General features: G+C 41.8%; 2 protein-coding genes across 4 annotated transcripts; both read left to right on the top strand.

The window, feature by feature from the left end:
• The first annotated feature begins 54 nt into the window (after positions 1–54).
• TRMT10C (tRNA methyltransferase 10C, mitochondrial RNase P subunit) lies at positions 55–4,084 on the top strand. Of its 2 annotated transcripts, none has more exons than XM_059818260.1 (3): positions 55–73; positions 1,668–1,704; positions 2,479–4,084. In XM_059818260.1, exon 3 carries the CDS (start codon positions 2,511–2,513, stop codon positions 3,753–3,755), a length of 1,245 nt encoding a protein of 414 aa, XP_059674243.1. In that variant the 5' UTR covers positions 55–73; positions 1,668–1,704; positions 2,479–2,510; the 3' UTR covers positions 3,756–4,084. The 2 variants fall into 2 exon arrangements, with proteins under 2 accessions (XP_059674243.1, XP_059674239.1); XM_059818256.1 differs by lacking the exon at positions 55–73 and adding an exon at positions 130–201.
• Positions 4,085–5,673: 1,589 nt separating this feature from the next.
• Positions 5,674–15,319, top strand: PCNP (PEST proteolytic signal containing nuclear protein). 2 transcript variants are annotated; one of them, XM_059818269.1, is made up of 5 exons: positions 5,674–5,728; positions 9,292–9,512; positions 11,502–11,576; positions 12,086–12,141; positions 13,090–15,319. In XM_059818269.1, the coding sequence occupies exons 1-5, from the start codon at positions 5,674–5,676 to the stop codon at positions 13,217–13,219; spliced, it is 537 nt and encodes a 178-aa protein (XP_059674252.1). In that variant the 3' UTR covers positions 13,220–15,319. The 2 variants fall into 2 exon arrangements, with proteins under 2 accessions (XP_059674252.1, XP_059674257.1); XM_059818274.1 differs by lacking the exon at positions 5,674–5,728 and adding an exon at positions 8,839–9,268 and having other exon boundaries at positions 9,344–9,512.
• The last annotated feature ends 5,414 nt before the right edge of the window (positions 15,320–20,733 follow it).

Here is a 20,733-nt window from a genome sequence, read left to right as displayed (position 1 = left end):
CGGTGCCGCGCCCGGACAAGACGGCGCGGCGCATCGGCCCCTCCCTGCGCATGCGCAGGCCCCTTCCCCTGAGGTGAGCTCGAGATGGCGGAGGGGTCGGCGCTGGCACAGGGCGGTCGTTAGCCGCGTCCGCCGCCCTCCCTTCCCGGGTGGGACCAGACGGAGGCCAGGCGGGCTGGAGCGCGGCCGGAGCTCGGGCAGGTGCGGGCGCAGCCGCAGCCGCTGGAGGGGAAGGCCTCTCCCGCCGCGTGTTTCCCGCCACCGGGGGGTACCGGCGAGAGACTCGCCCGCGGGCCCGGGGCGCCGGAGGTGCCCCGTCGCGCTGCCCGCCTCGTCGCGCTGGTGGCTCCCGCTGACCCTGGGAGCGCCCTTCCACCTCCCTGCCCTGCCGCCCAGCCCGGCTTTCCTCGGCGGGCGCGGGTCGGGCCTGCGGCGCGGTGCCCCGGAGGCCGCGCTCCCCCGCCGGGCCCCGCCGCAGTAGGGGGGAGCCCCGGGAGGGCTGTGGGCCGCAGCGCGGTGCGTTGAGGCATGTCGCGGTTCAGTTGTGGGCTGGGTTAAAAGTTGTTAAGGAGCGGGTAGTGCCGCTGTCTCTGGAAGAGCCGCATCGCTGCATACCCTGGTCTGGCGCGCTCCTCAGGCGGCCTTTCGGCCCGCATCGCTGTACCAGGGTCAGGCCTGCGGGCAGCCGTGTGTAGGCATTTGTGCCGGGGGAAGTAACCAAATTACTCAGCCTCTGAAATACCAGTGAAGGACCTTTCTGTTCCTGGGATTAGTTACAGTGAAATCGTGCTTAAAAAAAAACCCGGAAAAATATTTTCAGCCCTACAAATCTAGGTTCTTCCAAGAGTAATTCTTGCAGTAATGACATGGTAGCATATGCATGTTGGACACACTGAAAGGTAACTTGGCTTTTATCAAAAGCTGTCATCAAGTATTCTGATTGTGTAAATCTGCCTTTCAACTATTGACTTAATTGGAGCTCCAGTAATGTAAGTTAATTGAGGAACTGATACCTGGATTTCTCCAAGCTGGACAACATACTTTTTTGATTATTACTTTTGCCAGTGTCTTTAACACTTAAATGTAAGATTATGAACATCTCTGTTGTAACACTTATTAGACCTTTTTTTGTTCATTTTATCTTAATGGCAGCAGAAAATGAAAGGTCAATCACCAATTTGACCAATTACAGTATCGTAAAATGCATGACAGTTCATATAATGTTTCCTAATAATATGCTGATCTTTCTGTGGCTCTTTATCTGGGCAGGTATACATATATAACCCCAAAATTAGATTTAACTTGTTCTTCTGTGTATCAAATTATTTTCAGGTGGTAAGTTATTAGGGAGACTGTGAATTTTGCTTTTAAAACTTGGAGCTAATTTTTATGTTTTGGCCAAATCATGTTTTCTCAAACACTGAAACTTCACTGATTTTACTTAAGTAGCTTTGCATAGGACAAGGAAAATATTAAACATGCTTTTTTTTTTTTTTTTCTTTTTTCAGACCTTTTAAATACAAATGTGTATGAAGTTAATGGGACTGTGGGTTTCATGTCCTTAGCTTTATGTGCCAATATCAACTTCACAGGCAATTTAGCAAAAAGAAGAAAGATGGTCTTTTCCTATACTAGTTGTTTATTCTTCCATCTTCTCTTCTTTCTAGGAGGTGTCTGGTGAATCGGGCGTGGAAACTCATTTGGGTGAGATGATAACTAGCTTTTTTTTCCTTTCTCCACCTCCTGGTTAGGTGTCCCTAAGATCAGTTCTCTGATTTGGCTCATAGTGCGGCCATGTGAATGCTTGCACTGCTGAGGGAGCCAGGAACAAGGGGCTCAGGGGACATAAGAGTGCCTTCAATGGCAGTAGTGTTGGCTTAGCAAAACTATAGCATTGGTAGTTTCAGTAGTACCAGTGACCTGCAATGTGGAAATGAATAGAAGAGGAAAAACTTTAGTACTGAGGTTTGCCAATAGAACTTTCCCAAAATGTAATGGTAAAAGCAAATATGTGATCTTCTGTGATGCAGAGTTGTTTCAGAAAATGTTACAAGATGAGGCATCTTGTCCATTTTCACAGTATAAGTAACTTAGGTAGGCATCTCTGGACGTATATAAAAATATTTTTGGTCTCCATGCATCGTTTTGCTTGCTTTGGTTGCGAAGGTTCTTATTTGCCATATGATACGGACAATTTAAATAGTTTTCAGACAATACTTATAGGTTGTTCGACCACATCTTGAATTGCAGTAAGTATAGCTGTTTTAGGCAGCAGAGCTAACCATGTCTTCTCACAGCAGTGCCACATATGCTGTTTTTATTTAGAAAACAGTAGAAAAGTAATAGTGGAAGCAGGAATTTCTAATATTCTCCAAGAAGTAAGTTATTGTCTGTCAGTGTTACTAAGAATGAAAATCTGTGTGTGTTTTCTTCATGATTTCTGACAAGTTTCTTTCCCCTCTTATTGGTGTTTTGCAGATAACTGTTTGAACAGAGCACATGTCTTAAGTATGCAGTCGGCTAATGTGCTTCTGAAAAAAATTGTAAGAAGTTCTGTCCTTCCATTTGCTGCACAACATGGGATGAAAAAGGATTTGTTTCCACTCAGTAGAACTCTGAGTTTATCACTTTGCCTGAAGCAGGACAATTCATGCAATCCCTCAGAAAAACTAGATTTAGATTCGTGGAAGAAGGTAATGAAGTCTGGGTTGCAAGAAGTTAGTGAGACTGTCCCTGAGAATAAGGAGCTTTCCACTTTGGCTCAGGCACGTGAGACTTTGGAGATGTGGAGACTAGCTGGCAGATCAGTTCCAGAAAATATCAGTGAAGAACAGCTGAAAACCTTTATGGAATGTCCTTCCAAGTCAGCCAAAAAGAAGTATTTAAAATATTTGCATCTCAAAGAACTTTACAAGAAGAGCGACAAAAGAAAGATGGATGAGAAAAGGGAAAGGAGGCTGGAAACACAAGAGCGAGCTTCAAAAACTGATGAGACCAAAAGGAGTTCATTCGTATGTTTGTGGGCTAACTCTATGGATCGAGCATACAATTGGAGGGCTGCTCAGTCTATGATCTTTGGCCAACCTCTAGTATTTGACATGTCTTACGAAAAAGATATGTCCATCCGAGAAGTTGCAAATACAGTGAGACAGATAGTATTAAGTGAAGGGTGCAATCGAAGATCTGTGGATCCGTTCCACATCCACTTCTGTAACTTAGAAGACAACAGCCTCTATCATAAGGAATTTGTCAAGCATTATAGAGAGGCGTGGGGCAAATTGCTTATCACCGTGACAGACCAGTGCTACACCAAAGTCTTTCCAAAGGATAAGCTTATCTATCTGACTGCTGATTCACCCAAAGTAATGAAAACATTCGATCACGATAAAATCTATATTGTCGGGTCAATGGTTGACAAGAGCATAAAAACAGGAGTCTCTTTAGCACGGGCAAAGCGACTGGGGCTGGACACTGCGGCCCTTCCACTGGAGAAGTACTTGCTTTGGAATACTGGCGCCAAAAATCTCACACTGGATCAAATGACACATATTTTGTTAACCTTAAAAGATACTGGAGACTGGAAGAAGGCTCTGGAATTTGTTCCGAAAAGGAAGTATTACGGCTTTGTAAGCAAGCCTGTGCATGAACTGAAAAAAACCTTAAACCTGATCAACACACTTAAACTTGGAAGGAGACAGGAAGAGGTACGAAAGCAATTTGCCAAGAACTACTCTAAGAAGCTAACACAAAAGTAGAGTGATGGGAAGGAGGATGATTTATTAACGAGCAAACTATGCCCTTGAATGCTCCACTTTCTTGTGACTTCTGGAAATATATAAAGCGATGTATCTCTAAAAATGCCTTTTTTGGTCAAGGTTGAAAGGACTGTTGTTAGGGATTTTTTTTAAAATTACCTTAGTATTCCAGCTGTTTGAATTTATTCACAGATTACTGAAATTATGTAAGAGAAATGAGATAATCTGTTCTAAAAAATTACTCTGTATAAAGAATGTAAACCTATTCAGTTGAGTCATGCCGGGACAAGGGTGACTGCAACTGAATGCAAAGCTTGTTCTTCAGAGAATACCTCAGTGCTTTGGGTTTGCAGGTGGAGGCCGTCCACAGTTGTGTTCTAAAAGATTAGCTAAGAGGAAATAGGAGAGACCTTTCCCTGTTCCTTCCTGGATCCTCTTTGGGTGTGTAGATGAACTGACTTTTGGTAGCTGAGCTAAAAACAATTGGTTTAAACTTAGCATGAGTTTGGGGAGTTGCACAGTTTGTTTCTGGGTGTTCTATCTGGCACGAATCAAGTCCCTGTTTGGAAGGAATAATCCAAATTTTCTTAACCCCACCAAAAAATACCTTATGTACTTTTGTGTAAGATTTATCCCCGAATGCCTGTGTCTTCAGTCCGTGTAACAGAGATTTCCCAAAATGCTGGAAGTTTTGAGATGAGAAACAGTCCTGTTAGTAAATACTTACAGGAGCAGAGCGCCTTTTAGTATTTCTGACAGCTGAAAATGTATTGATTGTGAAAGTCTGCGTTCAGGCTGCAGAGCTGCAGTGGGCATGTTGTTAAATACAGTTCTTTCTGCTGTCTGGAGGAGGAGGAGGGATTTTTTTGGTGCTTTTACCCATGCTTGAATCTTTTTGATTCAATCTAGTTGAGTACCCCAATGCTTGAAGTCAGTGATGGCAGATGGTGGGTTTTGTACTGAAAATTCAAAAACTGTGAATGTAATTTCAGCGAGTAGCCCCCAAATATTCCCGGGGTTAGCGATGATCCATTCCCTGTTGCGAGGAGGGGTCAGAAGGCAGAGGATGCACTACCCCCGTACTGCCCTGCGCCGCCTGTGAAGCGCGGGGACCTCCGGCCGTGGAGAACCCCTGGCGTGGAGAAAGACCTGTGTCCTTTCGGCTGCAGGAGGCTGGGTGGTCCGCAAAGCGTCGTCCCGGGGTGGTGCGTCAGGCGTGGCTGAGGGCTGCTCCCCCCGGCTCCCCGTCGAGCCCTCGGACCGGGCGGTGTCAAACAGCCCCTTTCTCCTCGCGTGAGGAAGAGACCACACGGAGCTGCGTGCTGCTGGGGCGTGCTTCCTCTGATTAGCTCTTTCTCCATAAAAACAGCCTCTTCTGAGCTGTGAACTAGTTTTAGCTTTGGGGAGGAAAAAAATGACGTCCTTGCTCGCTTGAGCTCATGTTGGTGAAACACAGAAGGTAATTTTTTAAACCACGAGCGGTGGGGAAGATGTGCCCGTGAGTGTGGCAGCTGCCAGCGCTGCGTGCAGATGTGGTTCTTCCGAACACCGGTGACGGAGGGGTTCTGCGTATGACATCTGAGGGGAGCGGGGGAGGGGGGTGACGTTGAGCCTCAGCCCCCGCGGGAGGGAAGCGGTTCCCACGTGCGCAGCGGCACATCGCTCGCCCTTTGCGCGCCCGGGCCTACCCGCCGGAAGCGCGTCAGAACAGCGTCACTCGAAGCTTTCCCGCCCTCCTAGCCGGCCTGGAGAGGAAAGCTTCCGGTTCGTCACTTCCGCTGCGCCGAGGAAGGCGGGGCCGGCCTGGCCGCTCTGGCCTGTGCCCGCTCTTTCTCTATGGTCGGGGGAGGGCCGAGGGCTGGAAGAGCCGCGGCGGGGCGGCGCGCATGCGCGGCGCGGGAGGCGGAGGCGGGGGAAAATGGCGGACGGCAGAGCTGAGGGGGAGAAGGCGAAGCGGCCGCAGCCCGGAGGAGGTGAACATGAAGCGCCTCTCGCCGCGTAGCTGCGGGGTGGGCAGGGGGCTTGGGCCGGTCGTCCAGGGGTGGGGGGTCCAGGGGTGCCGCCCCCGGCCGGGCAGAGCCTGGCCTGGCCTGGGCCGGGCCGGGCCGGGCCGGGCCGTGCGGTGCCGTGCCGTGCCGTGCCCGGCCCTGCGGGGAGAGGGGGCGGCCCGGGCCTGAAGGGGCTGCGCTGGAGGAGAGGCCGAGGTCTGGGCCCGCTGTCCTCACGCCTGAGGGTTAGTCTCAGCCTTAGAGGAGCTTTTTTAAAAATCTAATAGCTTCTCCTTGTGCACGTAAATGCGTTATTTTTCTCTCCGTAAAAAATATACGGAGTAGTTCTGCCCTGTATTGAGAGAAATTTGATTGTTGCTGCTGGCGCGGATGAAGACAACGCCTTAAAGATTAGCTTTTAACAGCTGTGGTACCTTTTAAAAATAGGTACAGTTAATATTCCTTATCTGCCGTTTTAAGCATCCTGGGTTTTTTTGCTTGGCAGCAATTTGCAAGTTTTCTGTTTGGTTTTATATTATGATTGGATATTCCTCTCATCTTCTGTACTGCTTATTAACAGTTCTCCTAAAATTTTTAATCATATGTTTCTTTTCTTCTTTCTTCCACTGACTTAAAATTGAGATGACAGTGTTTTTGCAAAGATAAAGCTTCCTTTTCCTGTTTTTTGGTTTAAGTATATTTGTAAGCATAGGGCATTTCTCTGATCTGTTAAAAGATTAAATCAAGCTTGTAAACCAATTAGGATAGCCTCAACCGTGAATGTTACATCTGATAATCACTAACATATGGACAGCAATACCTGATTTTAGGTAGTTCCTTGACTCTTGGTTCTCTTTTGGGGTGTTTTTTGGGTGTGGTTTTTTTTTTGGTTGGTTGGGGTTTTGGGGTTCTTTTTGTATTACTGATACAGTAACTGGACAGCATCAGTATTTGAGGTATCCATACCATCTTGTGTACTGTTTGGTGTGCTGGAACATGATCTTAATGAGTTATAGTATGTTGGCCCTAAGGAAGGATAGTTACTCCCTGATGATTTTTGAAAGCAATTTGGAGTCTTTAGCTTTTGCCAAGATCAGTGGGGTTTACCTTAAAGTTAACTTAAGTTGTGACTGGTTTGTTCCCACCACCACCAATGGTCGCACTCCCAGGGGCAAGAGATCCTGAAATGCTGTGCAATTAGCACTGTCAGTCTTGTCACTTAAACCTCCTAGATAGTGAAAGTTGTCTTCTTACATAGCTTGTTGATACTCATGAGAAAAACTCATCTGTGAAGTAGCACAGCTTTTTATTACTGTGATCCATGAAAACAGCACCGGTCAGACTAGTGTTTGAAATAGTACTGGTGATTTCTGTAGGTGAAGCGTGACCTCCTTGAGATCTCTAGGAAATAATAAAGAAGCCTGAATGTCTTGAAAAATATATGCATGGGAGATGGGAGACACCTGTTTAATGGATAATACATGTCTGCATTTCTAACTGTTTCCTGCAGAAACAGAACAGCACAAGGGCTCCCTCCCCACCTACCCCAGTTGTCCTACACCCTTTATAGGTCCTTCAGGAAGTAAGAGTTTTTGCAAGGAAGCTCTTTCTTTCAGCAGTTTACAGTTTGTCCTAAGTGGAGCCTAGTAGAAGTAACATTCAGAATGCAGTGGTGACAGGAGCTAATTTTGAGAAAGAAGCTATTTAATATTGTGGAGAGAAAACAGATGTGGGTAGATTGTGTTAGGCTTCATCTTGTGCTTAGCAATGTTCTAGAATTTGCAGGCAAAGAAGTAAGCTGTAGTGTAATTAGCTTCAGGCTATCATCAGCTTCAAGCTGTCATTAGCTTAGGAACCTGCCCTGGTCCAGTGTGCCCTGAGATTTGGGCTGCTGTGGATTTTGTATTTTATGAAAACAAAGACTTTTTTTAGGCCCATGGTTCCAACACTTTTAAGGCCAGTGAATCTTCTACCTACCCTCGAATCACCTTGCAGTCTATAGCGTACCTAGACTGGACTTGTAATTGAATATTCTGTTTAATGTGAATTCATGGACTAGCTGTAAAGAGCTTCTCATAGCTTTGCAGGCTGCTGTTTGGAAAACTGTGCTAAAACAGCAACCGGTACCAAGGTCACTTGTGTAAATTTTGCTTGTTTCTCTTTCCTCCTTTGTTTGTTGCTTTTATATCTATATTTTCTGGGTCAAATTTTTAGTGGTGCAGACCAGTGCCATTTTTTAATAGAGTGAAATTGTTTAAAGTTATTAATTGGGGTTTTTTTGCGATCTGCCATGTTTCCAAAAATGAATAATAAAACCATTTTTGTTCCAATCACTTATTATCTTGATAGCTAGAGGAGTGGGGTAGAAAGGGTATATTCTGCTGCTTATGATTTGGGAAATACAGAAAAATATACATAGATGGTGTCCCAAGTTTTTCTTTCCACTGATGTTGTTTGCTTCCTTTTTTTCTCAGAGCGACAATCTTGCTGACCTCCAGTTCAGACTAGTTTCTCTCCCATTGCTCTATCTTTCTTAATAGCTTTTTGCTGTTAGAGAGCAGTGCAAAGAGCTTTCTCCCCTTATGGTCTGAATCTGCTGTGCATGGAGGGTCCTGTTCTCTGCTTGATATAATGAGCACCTAGTGCTAGCTCTGGTTTTTCTTAGGCTGATAGTATGAGCACTTTCCTGTCCGTTCCCCAATGTGTGGTGGTTTGGTTTTTTTTTTTTTCCTTCTGCTACTGCAGTGATTTGCTTATTGCAGCAGCAGAGAAAGGTATTTTTGCTGAAGCATTTAATATGTTCAGTATGAGTTTTCCAAGGACACCTTTGTCTCTTGGTATAGCTGAAGAAGCTGAGTATATAGGAATGAAAATGTGATTTGAGTGTTTTTTCTCTGTGGATCATTGTTTGGCTGCTGTGTTTTCCATGACTTTATACAAAACCAGAAAAGATGAAATATATATATATATGTTTTTCTAGTGCTGATTCCTTCCTCAAGCAGAGCTTGGCAGATTTATTACAGATGAGATGCGGACAAGCAGTGACTTGAAACATGATTGAGACAGCCGGCCTCACTGTAGTCACTTCCATGATTTTAGCATTGTGCCAGACAAGCCTAGAGACTGGCATGGACATGTTTGTGTAGAAATATAGTAGAATTAATTTTAACTTAGATTATCTACTCTAGATTTGGAATTGGGATTCTGATTATGAAAGCTTATCTATGGCAACTTAAACCCTAAAAAGATTTAGTCATCTACATTTAATTTACTACATGAACTTTGACTTCCATACTAAATAAAGAGATGGTGCTTCAAGATTGTTTTCCTGGCTCATACACAAGAAGTTCTTTACAAGTAGTGGAGTGCTTGCAGGTTCTTCTCCTCTTTGTGTTTTGCTGTCCACTAAATGTACATTGGTGGAAACTGCTGTCACTAAAAACACCTTACCTGTTGCACCCAAAGTATAATGCTTTTTGAGGTTGCTGCTCCCATCAATCTGCTCAGTAAAAATAGCTCATCTTGGTAAGTTGTTTCGACTTCACCAGGACCTGAAGAAGAGGCAGAAAAACCTGTGAAAACTAAGACTGTTTCTTCCAGTAATGGAGGAGAAAGTTCGAGTCGCAGCGCAGAGAAACGGGCAGCTAATGAAGAAGCTGAAGACTTCACCACAAAACCTGCTCCTGCCAAAATGTCCAAGTTTGGATTTTCCATAGGCAGTCAGACAGCAAAGAAGGCATCTGCAATATCCATCAAACTAGGAGCAAATGTAAGTTGTCTGAGGGCTTTTAATTTTAAGGGAAGTGAGGCAAAGGGGAAAGTAAATTGGGGAGGCTTCCTTGTAGAAGGAAAGGCTTGAATTACATGTGTGTAACTTGGATAAAGTTTAAGAAAGCATTGCAGAGCCAGATAGTCATGCATGTGTAAGTATTTCAAGTTGATTAATACCAGGTCAGTTGTCTCAGGAAGCATAAGGCTTGATTGAAATCAACTGTAGATCTTTGAACATACAGAATAATTTTGTAATGAGATTTGATAAGTCTGGAATGATTTCCTGAGGGAAATGACCAGACTTGTTAAATTGTTCAGGCTACTTTGAGATGAGTGCTGGGAGCGTCATTGCATAGGATGCTTAAAGCTACAAGAAAGCAAGTACTCTCCTAGATGGCTTAATAGGTTGTCTTCCACTCCAAAGATCTTATTTTAGCATGGGCAACTATAGTTTATTTTTCAATGACTTTGCCTGTTCTTCGCAAGGTCGGTATGATTCATTTATACTATATGCAAGAGGTGAGGCTTCATTACATAGGTTCCTAGGAATTCTGATCCCCTTTATTGTCCAGTACAAGGTATCCTTGTGCTTGTTCAGATGTGAATCTGATGCTTCTCTTTACTACGAAAGTAGTCCTCTGCCCCTAGCTTGGGCAAGGACAAGCCAGATGCTGCCTCTCTATTTAATACAGTTCATTTACACTTCCCACGTACCACTGTGATGGATACATTATAAATCCTTGTCTGGATTAAATTCAAACTGCAATCATGAACGGCTTGCACCTGCAATGCCAGCATTTTACGGATCTGCAAAAGATTAAAAGAGTGCTCTGTTATTTTGAGATGGGAGGGAGCTGTGGGCTGGCAGCATTCTAGGGTATAAATGCAATCAGGTCAACTCAGACTTTGGAAAAATTGACAAAGCTGCCTTCTCTGAGCCACTAGCAAGCTCCAATTTCTCATGTAGAAAGATGCTTCCAGGGGCAATAAATTTGTCTCAGGATTTCTGGCCCATTGAATTTAGTGGGTGACTGACAGTGCACCAGATTGGACAGCACTGAAACTTACCCTGTTTCTTTTTAGGCATATTTACTCCCTTAGTATGTTACCCATTCCTGATGCTTTAAAAAATGGCACACTATTTATGTGTTATACGCTATTGGTGAGGAATAGCTGTAGACAGTCGCATAAAGACTCTGTTGCAGTATCAGCTTTGAAACTATGAGTGTATATGAAATAATCACCAATAAAGTCTAAATGGAAGAAGCACTGTTTATGATTGATTTACATAATTGGGATTACTGTAGAAGCAAACTGTTACTGATGACTCAATGCTTTCTTAGTGGTCTCGAAGTTACTTTTGATATCTCTGCTGTATTACATGTAACAGTTGTGAATTTGATAGCTTCTTACACTTTAAATAGAGGAAGGTATTTACTGGAAATCAAAATAGTACCTTTTAAAGGAGCCTTATATTAATCGGACTGTGATGCACACTGATGCTAGTTAAAAAGCGTTGAATTGTTTTAAGCCAGAAAGCTGTTAAGTTGTTAAAAGACAAGAAAATAAACATATTCATCTTCCTGGCATTGATGGATGAGAATACTCCAAAAGAATAATGGAAACAGTGACATAGTAAAATTTTGAATACCACAACTTGCTCAGGTTCTGATTTAATTGTTCGTGTCATGCACCAGTGGCTGCATACCCCTGCAGTGTGCTAGAAAGTTAAGACTTGCTGTGGGGAATTGTAATATGAGAGGGCTCAACTTGCTTTTCAGAGTGTATCACACACAAATGAACAGCCATTTTCCTTTTTAATTAGAGAGAAACCTTTATCTTCTTGACTCAAACAAAAACACTTTCCCCCCTCATTGCCCATTTCAGTGAAGATGTTTGACTTCATTTTACCAAAATACTTAAAATAGCAAGCCTAGTTTTTTTGAGTTAGTAGACTTACTTTACTTGTGCATTTGGTCTTTTTCAGAAGCCTAAAGAGCCTGTTCCAACCCTTGCTCCAAAAACCCTTTCTGTAGCAGCAGCTTTCAATGAAGATGAAGATGTGAGTAATAAGCTAGTGATCAACACAACTTAAAGTACCATTGCGGGTTAGAGTTAGGCAGAGAGAGTGGGTCATTTAAGGTTCTTTACATAAATGTCAGGGATTTTCAACCTAGAAACAACTCTTGTGTTTCTGTTTAAGAATGTACAACTTTGTATCTCTGTGTTCGTTCAAGAAATCATTAAAGTGCTGATAACTTTTCCCTGAAAACGAGATGCTCAACATAATTTGAATTAATGGTTGCTTTCTCTGGGCTTGATAAAGGGGAGGCGAAGAGAAGTTGTGCTTCTTCTGGTTTGCTAAATGTTTTATTGTTGTGTTACTGCTCTGTCTTACACAGAGGTGAACAAAGGAATTTGTATTTCTTTCTATAACCTTGTAGAACCTCTGTTCTGTCCTAAGTCACTTTGCTTTCCTGTAGGGCTGTAGTCCATACTTTATCTAGTCAGGCATTTGAAATGTTCAAAAGATAGCCACCAGCCACACTCTAACCTCCTTTCTCTCTGTAGAGTGAACCGGAAGAAATGCCTCCAGAAGCCAAGATGCGCATGAAGAACATTGGAAGGTAGGTCACCTTCTAACTATGTTTTGGAGAAGGGTGAGTGTGTGGGAATACCTTCTTGAGCACAGGTCAGATCTTGCAGATTGTTTAGAAATATAGGAAGATAGAATAGGTTCAAAAAGTGTTTCTCCAGAAACGAGAAAATTTTAATACAGATATTTTCTAATGTTTCAGATGTACGTTAAAAGTAGTGCATTTACATTGGCACTTTGAGCCTTATTTGCTGCCTTCTTCCTGAGGAAGAAACTGATTCTATATTAAGTAGAAGCTAGGTTTCTTCTTGGAAAGGTAAAAGGTGGGAGTTCCTGCTTGCAGCTAAACTTTGTATCTTTCTAGTTCTCCATTTTATAAAATGCCCTGAAGTAAGGTAGTCTGCTCAGATTTTTAAACTCCTGTGCAAGGGGAAGATGAGAATCATCTCTTTCAGGAAGACAAAGAATAGCTTGTTTACTTTTAAAACAAATATATATAATTCTTCTGCTTGCCAGAAACTTGAGTATTGGGCCAATCCTAAAATAAATAGGGACATTTTCAGAGGAGGCTTCACTTAAGTTAGGGATGACTTTTGAGCATGTGTATTTTAAAAGGTGTTTATCATGATAGACTGCTTTTAAAATCAGTTCCCTGGAGGCTCGCTACTGTTCAGTAGATCCTCAATTTTGTAGCCCTTGCAACAAATTCTTCACAGCTGGCAGCAGTTACTGCCACTCCCACCTCCTCTGCTACCCCATCTCATCGCTCTGTCTTAACATGCTACAGAGATCAGTTCTGTGGCCAACTTAGAGTTGCTAATAGCGAGGACTCCTGATGTAACGGAAAAGAAAGAAATGTGTGATAGTTTCTGGCAGCAGGTTGGACTTGAAATTGGTGTTTTGTGTTTTCAGTGTCATGTTGCACAAGCTACTATAGTTGAACTGACTTTCTCAACTGATCTTGTTTTACTTTTCACAGGGATACACCAACCTCAGCAGGACCAAATTCCTTCAATAAAGGAAAGCATGGTTTTTCTGACAACCAGAAGCTATGGGAACGAAATATAAAATCTCATCTTGGAAATGTCCATGACCAAGAAAATAACTAAATGATGCGGATTGAGAGCTGGGTGTTTGGGGGGAGGGGAGGGTGTAACGTTAAAGGAACAGTTTCCTTTTTTAAGAATGGTATAAGACTATCTTTGGAGCCACTTTTTTAAGATTTTGAGTGGTACACTAATAACTGAGTTTGAAATTAGAGGTAATTTATGTTTTGTATACAGATTTCAAGGCATTTGCTAATTTTGTAGTTCCATGTGATTAGTTTCAAAAGGTTACAGATAATAAAGAAATTGGAGTGGTACCTTTTTAAGATTTTTTTTTTTTTTTTTGTCAGTGATTGATTAAGGTGGATGAAAAAGGTTACTGTCTCTTTAATCAGGTAAACATTGAATGCTCTGGCATTCTCACTTCTGGCTCCCTCTTTGTAACAGGAGAAACAGTTGACTCCTAGGAATACCGCTAAAGAAAGTGAGCATTGTCTTGTACTAGAAGTGTTACTGGACTATTAATTTGAATATAAACTTATGCAGGAAATAATAAGAATCTGGATTTTTTTCTCCCTGCAGTCACCTTTTGTTAAGTCTCTGCAAACTAGGAATTATGTTGCTCTGAGTGGCTCTGATAACTTAGCTCTAATTTTGTTTAAAACTTCATGTAGGATGTGTAACCTTCTGTGGCCTATTTCATCCTAAGGAAATGGGCCTTGTCTGTATATTAGATACAGTCTGTAAAGAATATTCACTACAAAGGTAAATGAGTATTTTCAGTGTGCTCTTCTTAAATCATTAGCCTTGTGTAGTGCTTGTTAGCGTCTCCTTGTGGTACACAAAAGCCACCACCAAAAAGACAAGCTAATGTACGTTAAGCTTCACGTTTGGTTGAAATATTTTTCTTTACTATGCCTAGAAGGAATAAAAGCCACACCAAAAATCGGTAACTCACTGCTTAAGGATGAAAAAAATCTAAGATGCACTTTCCCTGCCTTGCTATTTAAAACAAAATGCCTTCATGCCTGTGACCTCAGTGGACACTATCAGGTTAAAGAATACTGTATTTGCAGTCCTAATGCTTCTAACAAGTGTCAACTTCAGAAATAAAACTCCACCTTTTCCTACTGGTCTGCCTTTTGCAGTAATTGTCAACAATGACATTAGTCTGGTCAGTTTAATTTCCTAGCTTTCATACTGTGGAACAGCGCTGTAGGATTTCAGACCAAGTAAGGACTGTCTAAATTTCAGTCTAATTCAGATTGCCTATTTTAAAAACATTTTACTAGCAGAACTGGTTAAACAAAAAGTTATTAACAGCATACCACCCCCCGCAACAAACATCAGGTTCTTTTTATACTTAAATACCTGATACTGTCAACCACTAAATTAATTTCAGCCTGGAACTGGTTTTAAATTCAATATGTTAATTGCTTTCATCCTGCCTCTAAAACCTTTTTTCATGCTAAAGTTGAACCTGCAAGTGCAGAAAGGAAAGTGCATCTTGAAGTGGTTTTGTTTTGGTTTTTTTTTTATTTTAGGAAAGCTCTGACCACTTAGTCTTTTGAGTTTGTAAGTTCTAAAAAATATTTTTTTTGTATTTTTGTATTGTATGTGTAATCTTTTTTCTTTTGAAGTCTGATGCAGTTGAATACCTGTAACTATTTTCTTTAAAAGCCTTGTTATAAACGTCACATAAAAACGTATACATTATTTTTTTTTTCCATAGCAGAAATCTTTGGTTTATTTAAAACAAAACACAGCACACTTTCAAAACTGACTTTCAGGACTTCCAAAACTGATTTGGGCATTACTGGAACAAGGCAAGGCAAAATGAAGAATTTACTTTTCAATTATTTTTATCAGATGTGGTTATGTTTGTTGAAATAAATCCCTTAAAGGTAGTGGTAACTCACAGTGAATAACTATTTTATCTTGCTCCGTAGTAGTTACTTGATGCTGTCTCAGTCACTTGTATTAGTAAAAAGCAAAAGGGAACTTTGAGTAAGAATAAGAGGATGCCTTTGAGACCTACTCTTTTTTAATTAACCTGCCACCAACAATGTCTTCCACATCTTTGGCTGAAGTAGACATTCATTTCAACGGAATTTCCTGGTACTTCAGAATCCTTTAGGAAGTTGCTAGGCAGAACAGCAGACACGCTCGGAAATAACTTCCATGCAACTGAGAGAGCAAAAGTTATATTTATCTTACTTACTCCCATGGTCAATAAATGTAATCCTAGACCTTGTGAGAGACTGCAGCAGCTTCTGGATCTCAGCTGAAGGTGAGCAGAGATCTGCCTCACTCAGTGTATGAGTTCTGTTCCTTCCAGTGCTTCATGGAAGAAAATCGATCAGGATGGCCTAAATCCACTTGGGACTGAGTGCCTAACGAGCTTGATCTTGTAGCTACGAGGGTGGCTTTAATGTCTGACACTTGCAGGAAAGAACTGATCTGAAAAGTATTGTCAAGGCAAGTGTTAGCTAGAACTTCACTTGAAGTTCTAGGCTTTTGTTGCAGTAGTCATGGTCTTTGCATGAAGGTAGCCTTGGGAGGTGGTGGTGGTGGGGTTTTTTGTTCTTTTTCTAGGAATACTTGGGAATCCTAAAACTTGTGGTAAATGGCCTGATTTAGCTGTCTTAAGTGCTTCCAGGAGATACGCTGAGACCTTTAGCTGCTTAGTGTAGCAAGGTATGTATACGTATCAGTGGTTGAAATGTCTGTCCATGTAACTTGTGCAGTTTTATCCCAGAAGGCTTGCGCTTGCTTAGCAGTAAAGCTTTACTTAGCACCTGAGCAGCCTGCAAAACATTCAAAGACGTTAGGTGAAGATACGAGTAGTTATCCAGTAACCTTCCCTGTGCCACCCTGCAGCTAGGCTGCTTTTGAGCCTGCTGGGTCGTGAATGGATCCAAACTCATCTAATGCTAACAAAATTTAAATAATAGAATGCAGTCACCTACTAGTGTGGCAGTGTTTCAGGCAATCCTGGGTGTAGCCCCTTACACACCTCACTTCATTCCTTTCAAAGCATAGGAGGTGCACTGTCCAGATTCTCAGAATCTGTGTTTTATCAGCAGAAAGAAGTACCCAGCAGCCTGTCTGTAAGGTGACTGATGGATGCTATTTTAATTCCATGGGCTTACTCCCATGATGACCCAATTACAGTATCCAGCCAACTTTGACAAAACCAACCATCGTGTCCTTAATGTGACCACCACAGCAGCAGCCACAGCTGCGTTCAGGCCTGATGCGCTTGATGGCCGTGTCTGCCAGATTTGTAGAGCATCTCCTTGTCAGAACTTGGGCAGCCGTGCTGAGTTCTGTGTGCTGGGGGTGGCTTCAGCAGAGCTTTCACTGCGAGGAGACTTGGAGGAAAAGTCAGCTTTTGAGAAAATGGTGACCTCTGCTTCCTGAAGAGGCAAACTGAGGTTCTAAACTATTGGAAATCACTGGTGTAACTAGAACTCTTTCTAGGCTGCTGTAAGATAAGATAAATCTGTTTGGAGAAGCAACAGAAGTTCAAGGCGGCTTTTTATCTGTGTAGTTAGTAGCCTTAAAAGGTGTTCTGCAAAAGGAGTTTGGGTTTTTTTAAATTAATTATAAAATTACAAATGGAAGAATGCTGAGTAGTTTTGCCCTTAAGCTGCAGAAGGGAAGGTTACATTCTAAAGTCACCACAATTTGTCTAGTTCCTCTGCCAAGAGACAGTAGAACACCATAAAAGTCAGACAATTAACAATTTGCTTTTTACTTAATAGTGTTTACTATTAACACTTTCCTTATTTCTTCTGGTTTTATTAATGAAGGGATCTCCTGCTGTTCTCTGATTTTGATATATTGGCATCTTAAAAACTATGTCGTGCTTGCTTAGGAAAGCTACTTGTGTTTAGCAATTTGGAGCTATTGCCTCAGGATAGATGCATAGTTATCCATAGAACTAAAAGCATGAAACATGAACTGTTACACTTGAACTCTGTATATAGCGTGTTAAATTTCTGTTTATGAACTTCCATTTAAACGTCTGGAGTGGTGGGAGTCCAAGCAAGATTTAGTTACCAAAGCAAACCTTTAAACTCTACAGTGCACGCTTACTTTTTGTAGTACGGATACGTATATGCCAGGCTAGGTAGGGTGGGTGAGAGCGGCAGTGACTGTTGCGGCGAGCAATTAGAGTATGTATTTTTTGACTCAGTGGCATATAGCGAGATCTTAAAAACCTTTGCTAATCTTGTGACTTAGTTCTTAAATTTGGTTCCTGGGATTGGATTTCCTGATGGGATGGATGCACAAATAAAGCGTCTGTGGTTCTGTAGCAAGAGCTCCACTGAAACTTGACGTCATGAGCCTGTGTTTATGTTGTCCTTGCAGTATGAGTGTATTAATTTAAGGTAATGCAAGTCATAATAAAACCATAATTATCTCTCTTTTTCTCCCCCAGCTTTCCATAATTTGTAAACATAGTGGTTGCGTGTAAAGTGTTGGCTGATGGTCAGTAGCTTGTTATAAAATCGTAATTCAGCCTTTGTTTTTGTGAAAGAAGTGTAACTAACTGTGGTGGCCTTTCACATTCATACACACACCAACCTCCGCTATACGGAATTGCAGGCACCCGATACAGCAGTGTATTGTAAAGAGTAACTGCAAAAACTAGCAAGTATCTTAAGCTGTGCTTTATTTTTGTTGATCAGATGCAAAAATTTAAGGCTGTGACAGGGAGAGCTTGGGCTACTACGCAGCTGAAAGCACTGAGTAAGTTAATACTGATGTTACCGTCTGTAAGGCAGAGCACTTTACCTACGACAAGAAATAATGCCCTCCAGACAAAACTTTTATAGGGGTGCAAGACAAACCGTTACTTTCTGAAAAGTACCTGTGAAGTCATGCTAGACTCGTATTGCCCAACAGCCTTGAGCCCGAGGGTGGCAACAAAGCGACCTGGGGCCCTCACCTTCAGTAGCTGGAACTCTTCTGCAGGAGAAAAGGTCTCAGTAAAGAGCTGCTTGAGAGGTGCTAGGTTCCCACTGCCTTGTCAGCAGCAGCTGTAAGACTGGCTCCTGAATGTTATCATATCAAATGTGTATACCATTCCAATGCCTTAGAAATTCACGGCGCCTCCTTTACGAGCTGGGAATGACGTGGTTCTGGCTCCAGTGGAAACCAAGAGGGGGGAAAATATCCATTTCACTTCACTGTTTTTCACCTGTAGTTGCATCCCTATTGAATCGCATTTGTTCAGTGGCTGAACTCCTTCAGCACCCTGCCTTCTGAAACTCCTGTTTTTATTTAATTATATATTTCCCACTTAGCTTGACTACCTGTATGGGCTCACGGAAGAATTAATACACAAAAATGCTCCTAGCGTTTCCCTTAGGAATCAGGATGAAGCACAAGAAGTAATCAATCAATCAGCCTTTCTGCAACATTGAGTTGCTCTAAGAGCGAAGGGAAAGGCACCAGCCACTGTTGGTTCCCAGAGCAAGAAGCAGCTGTGCGGCTCATCCTTCAGGCACGAGAGTGACACCGGAGAACAACTTCCAAGCCACCGCCCCTGCTCAAATATTCATCCCAGAGCACAGGCCAAGACAGAAGCATCATACGATGTTTGCTTCTGGTTTCTGTACAACCCTGCCACCCAAAGTCAAGAGAAATAACATCCAAAAAATCATCACAAAATGGTTACAGCTGGGTGTCAGAGGGCTGAGCAGATGCCTCATCCACCAAGAGCTCTTGCAGCCCAAGTGATTTCAGTATGAATACAGACCATGTTTTGTTAACGTTGTGCCCCTGTACAGCCATCTTCTGACACCATTTAGGAGGGCACGGGGTTGCCTTTCCTCATACAAGTTAATTTTTTGAGACTTAAGTAAAAATTAAAAAATAGGTGTTACTAGAACTATTCAGACCAGACATCTATCTATATATGGAAGGTTAAATACTGAAGAGGCATAAATAAGTCTGTAACACTTTTTTTCTCCCCCTGAAAAAAAGAAGTTGCTTGAAAGAGTAATTCATGGCAAAGCCCAGTTTATTTAATGACAGAAATAACCATAACTTTATACATCTAACACTAAATAAAAACAGCAGAATGTACAGATCAAATTCACTATGTACAGGAATTCACTAGGAATACTTTATAAATGGACACTTCTCCTGAACTTTATTTAAAAAAAAAATCAAATTAAATAATATCAACTGCATATTTGCAGTCAGACTTCAAATAGATTGCGGAAGGGTAGTGAACATCTTAAATTAACAGCTGAAGTCTAAAGAAAAACATAAGGCAACTTCACACACACCAGGAACAGCAAAGCTAAGAGTGACACTGCCTGCTGACCTCACGCCCTTCTGAAAAGGTAAGGCACAGCATGGTAGGAAAGGGGTGCTGCAAAATTCAGCTTTGACGTTCCTGGTTGAGTCTTGATTGGGAAACAACTTTTTGGGATTTTTTGTTTCTTTGTTGTTTTTAAATGGCAGGCCATCAAGTCAGTTAAAGCATTTTTACAGGGGGTAACAGGGCTCTGAAATTCAGATTCACTTCTGTCTCTTCCATAGGTTGGGCAAATAAATAAATGCACCAGAGATTAAACTAAGGTGCTGGTAATATTCTTTTTGTAAGGTAACACACTAAATATACAAATAATGTTCTAGCACTATTTACAGCTATTTTTCATTGAACGTTTCCTCACTTTAGTAATACATAATTATTTGTAAGATACAAACATTGAAGTAAATTTTGAAGTTTACCTAGCGCTCTTTTAAATCTTTTTCCATCATAATGGCAGTATTTTAATTGTAAGCAGGATGGCTATCTCCAGATTCTTGACCATTCAAGAATTCGAGAGTTACAGCTAGCAGTATTTAAATTTTTTTTCAAGTATTCATTTTAGTTTTACTCCATTTGGTAATTAGAAAAGAGTACAACTGTAAAGGGCTGCAGGATGTATAAATAACTACATTACTTCTCTGCAGGAAGACCTTGACCTTTGAAATAGTCATCTACAGATTAATTCGGATCCAAGGCCAGAACTCAAACTACATATTGCTTAAAAAATTTTCAACAAGTGCTTATCTACATGTTTGCAAAGTATAAAAAGAACAGTCCATTCTGTAGCTTAGTAGACAGATACTCAGTTCAGTAAGATGAACTGTAGAAAGACTTAATTCAAATGAGGTGGTTATTTTGTCACAGATTTTGCTTAAATTTTGTTCAGCGGATCTGTTTCACAGGTAGTACAGAGTTATATGCAGGTAACTTTGTAAATAAAGTTTACCCTGCAATATTACAGGCTTCTGGCTCCTTGGATATCTTGCTGCTGTCAAAGTTCGGAAACATTTGATAATACTATAGACTGAGAACAATTTAAAGAATACAGTTCTGATTGTTCATGTGCACAGCACATTCAGTTACCTCAACAGACAGGTTTCTTGCTTTAAAAAAACCACCCGAACAACCAACAATGAAAGAACCCACACCTTGTACAGATTACGATGTGCACTGTTCGTGGTATTAAATCAGGGACATTTAAACTTGGGCCAAGCATGGCTGTGATTCATGCACGCTCGCAGGA

The sequence above is a fragment of the Gavia stellata genome, chromosome 1, assembly GCF_030936135.1.
Source record: "Gavia stellata isolate bGavSte3 chromosome 1, bGavSte3.hap2, whole genome shotgun sequence".
Classification (NCBI taxonomy): domain Eukaryota; kingdom Metazoa; phylum Chordata; class Aves; order Gaviiformes; family Gaviidae; genus Gavia; species Gavia stellata.
Note: the sequence above shows the minus strand (reverse complement) of the source record. Positions and strands in the feature narration are given on the sequence as shown.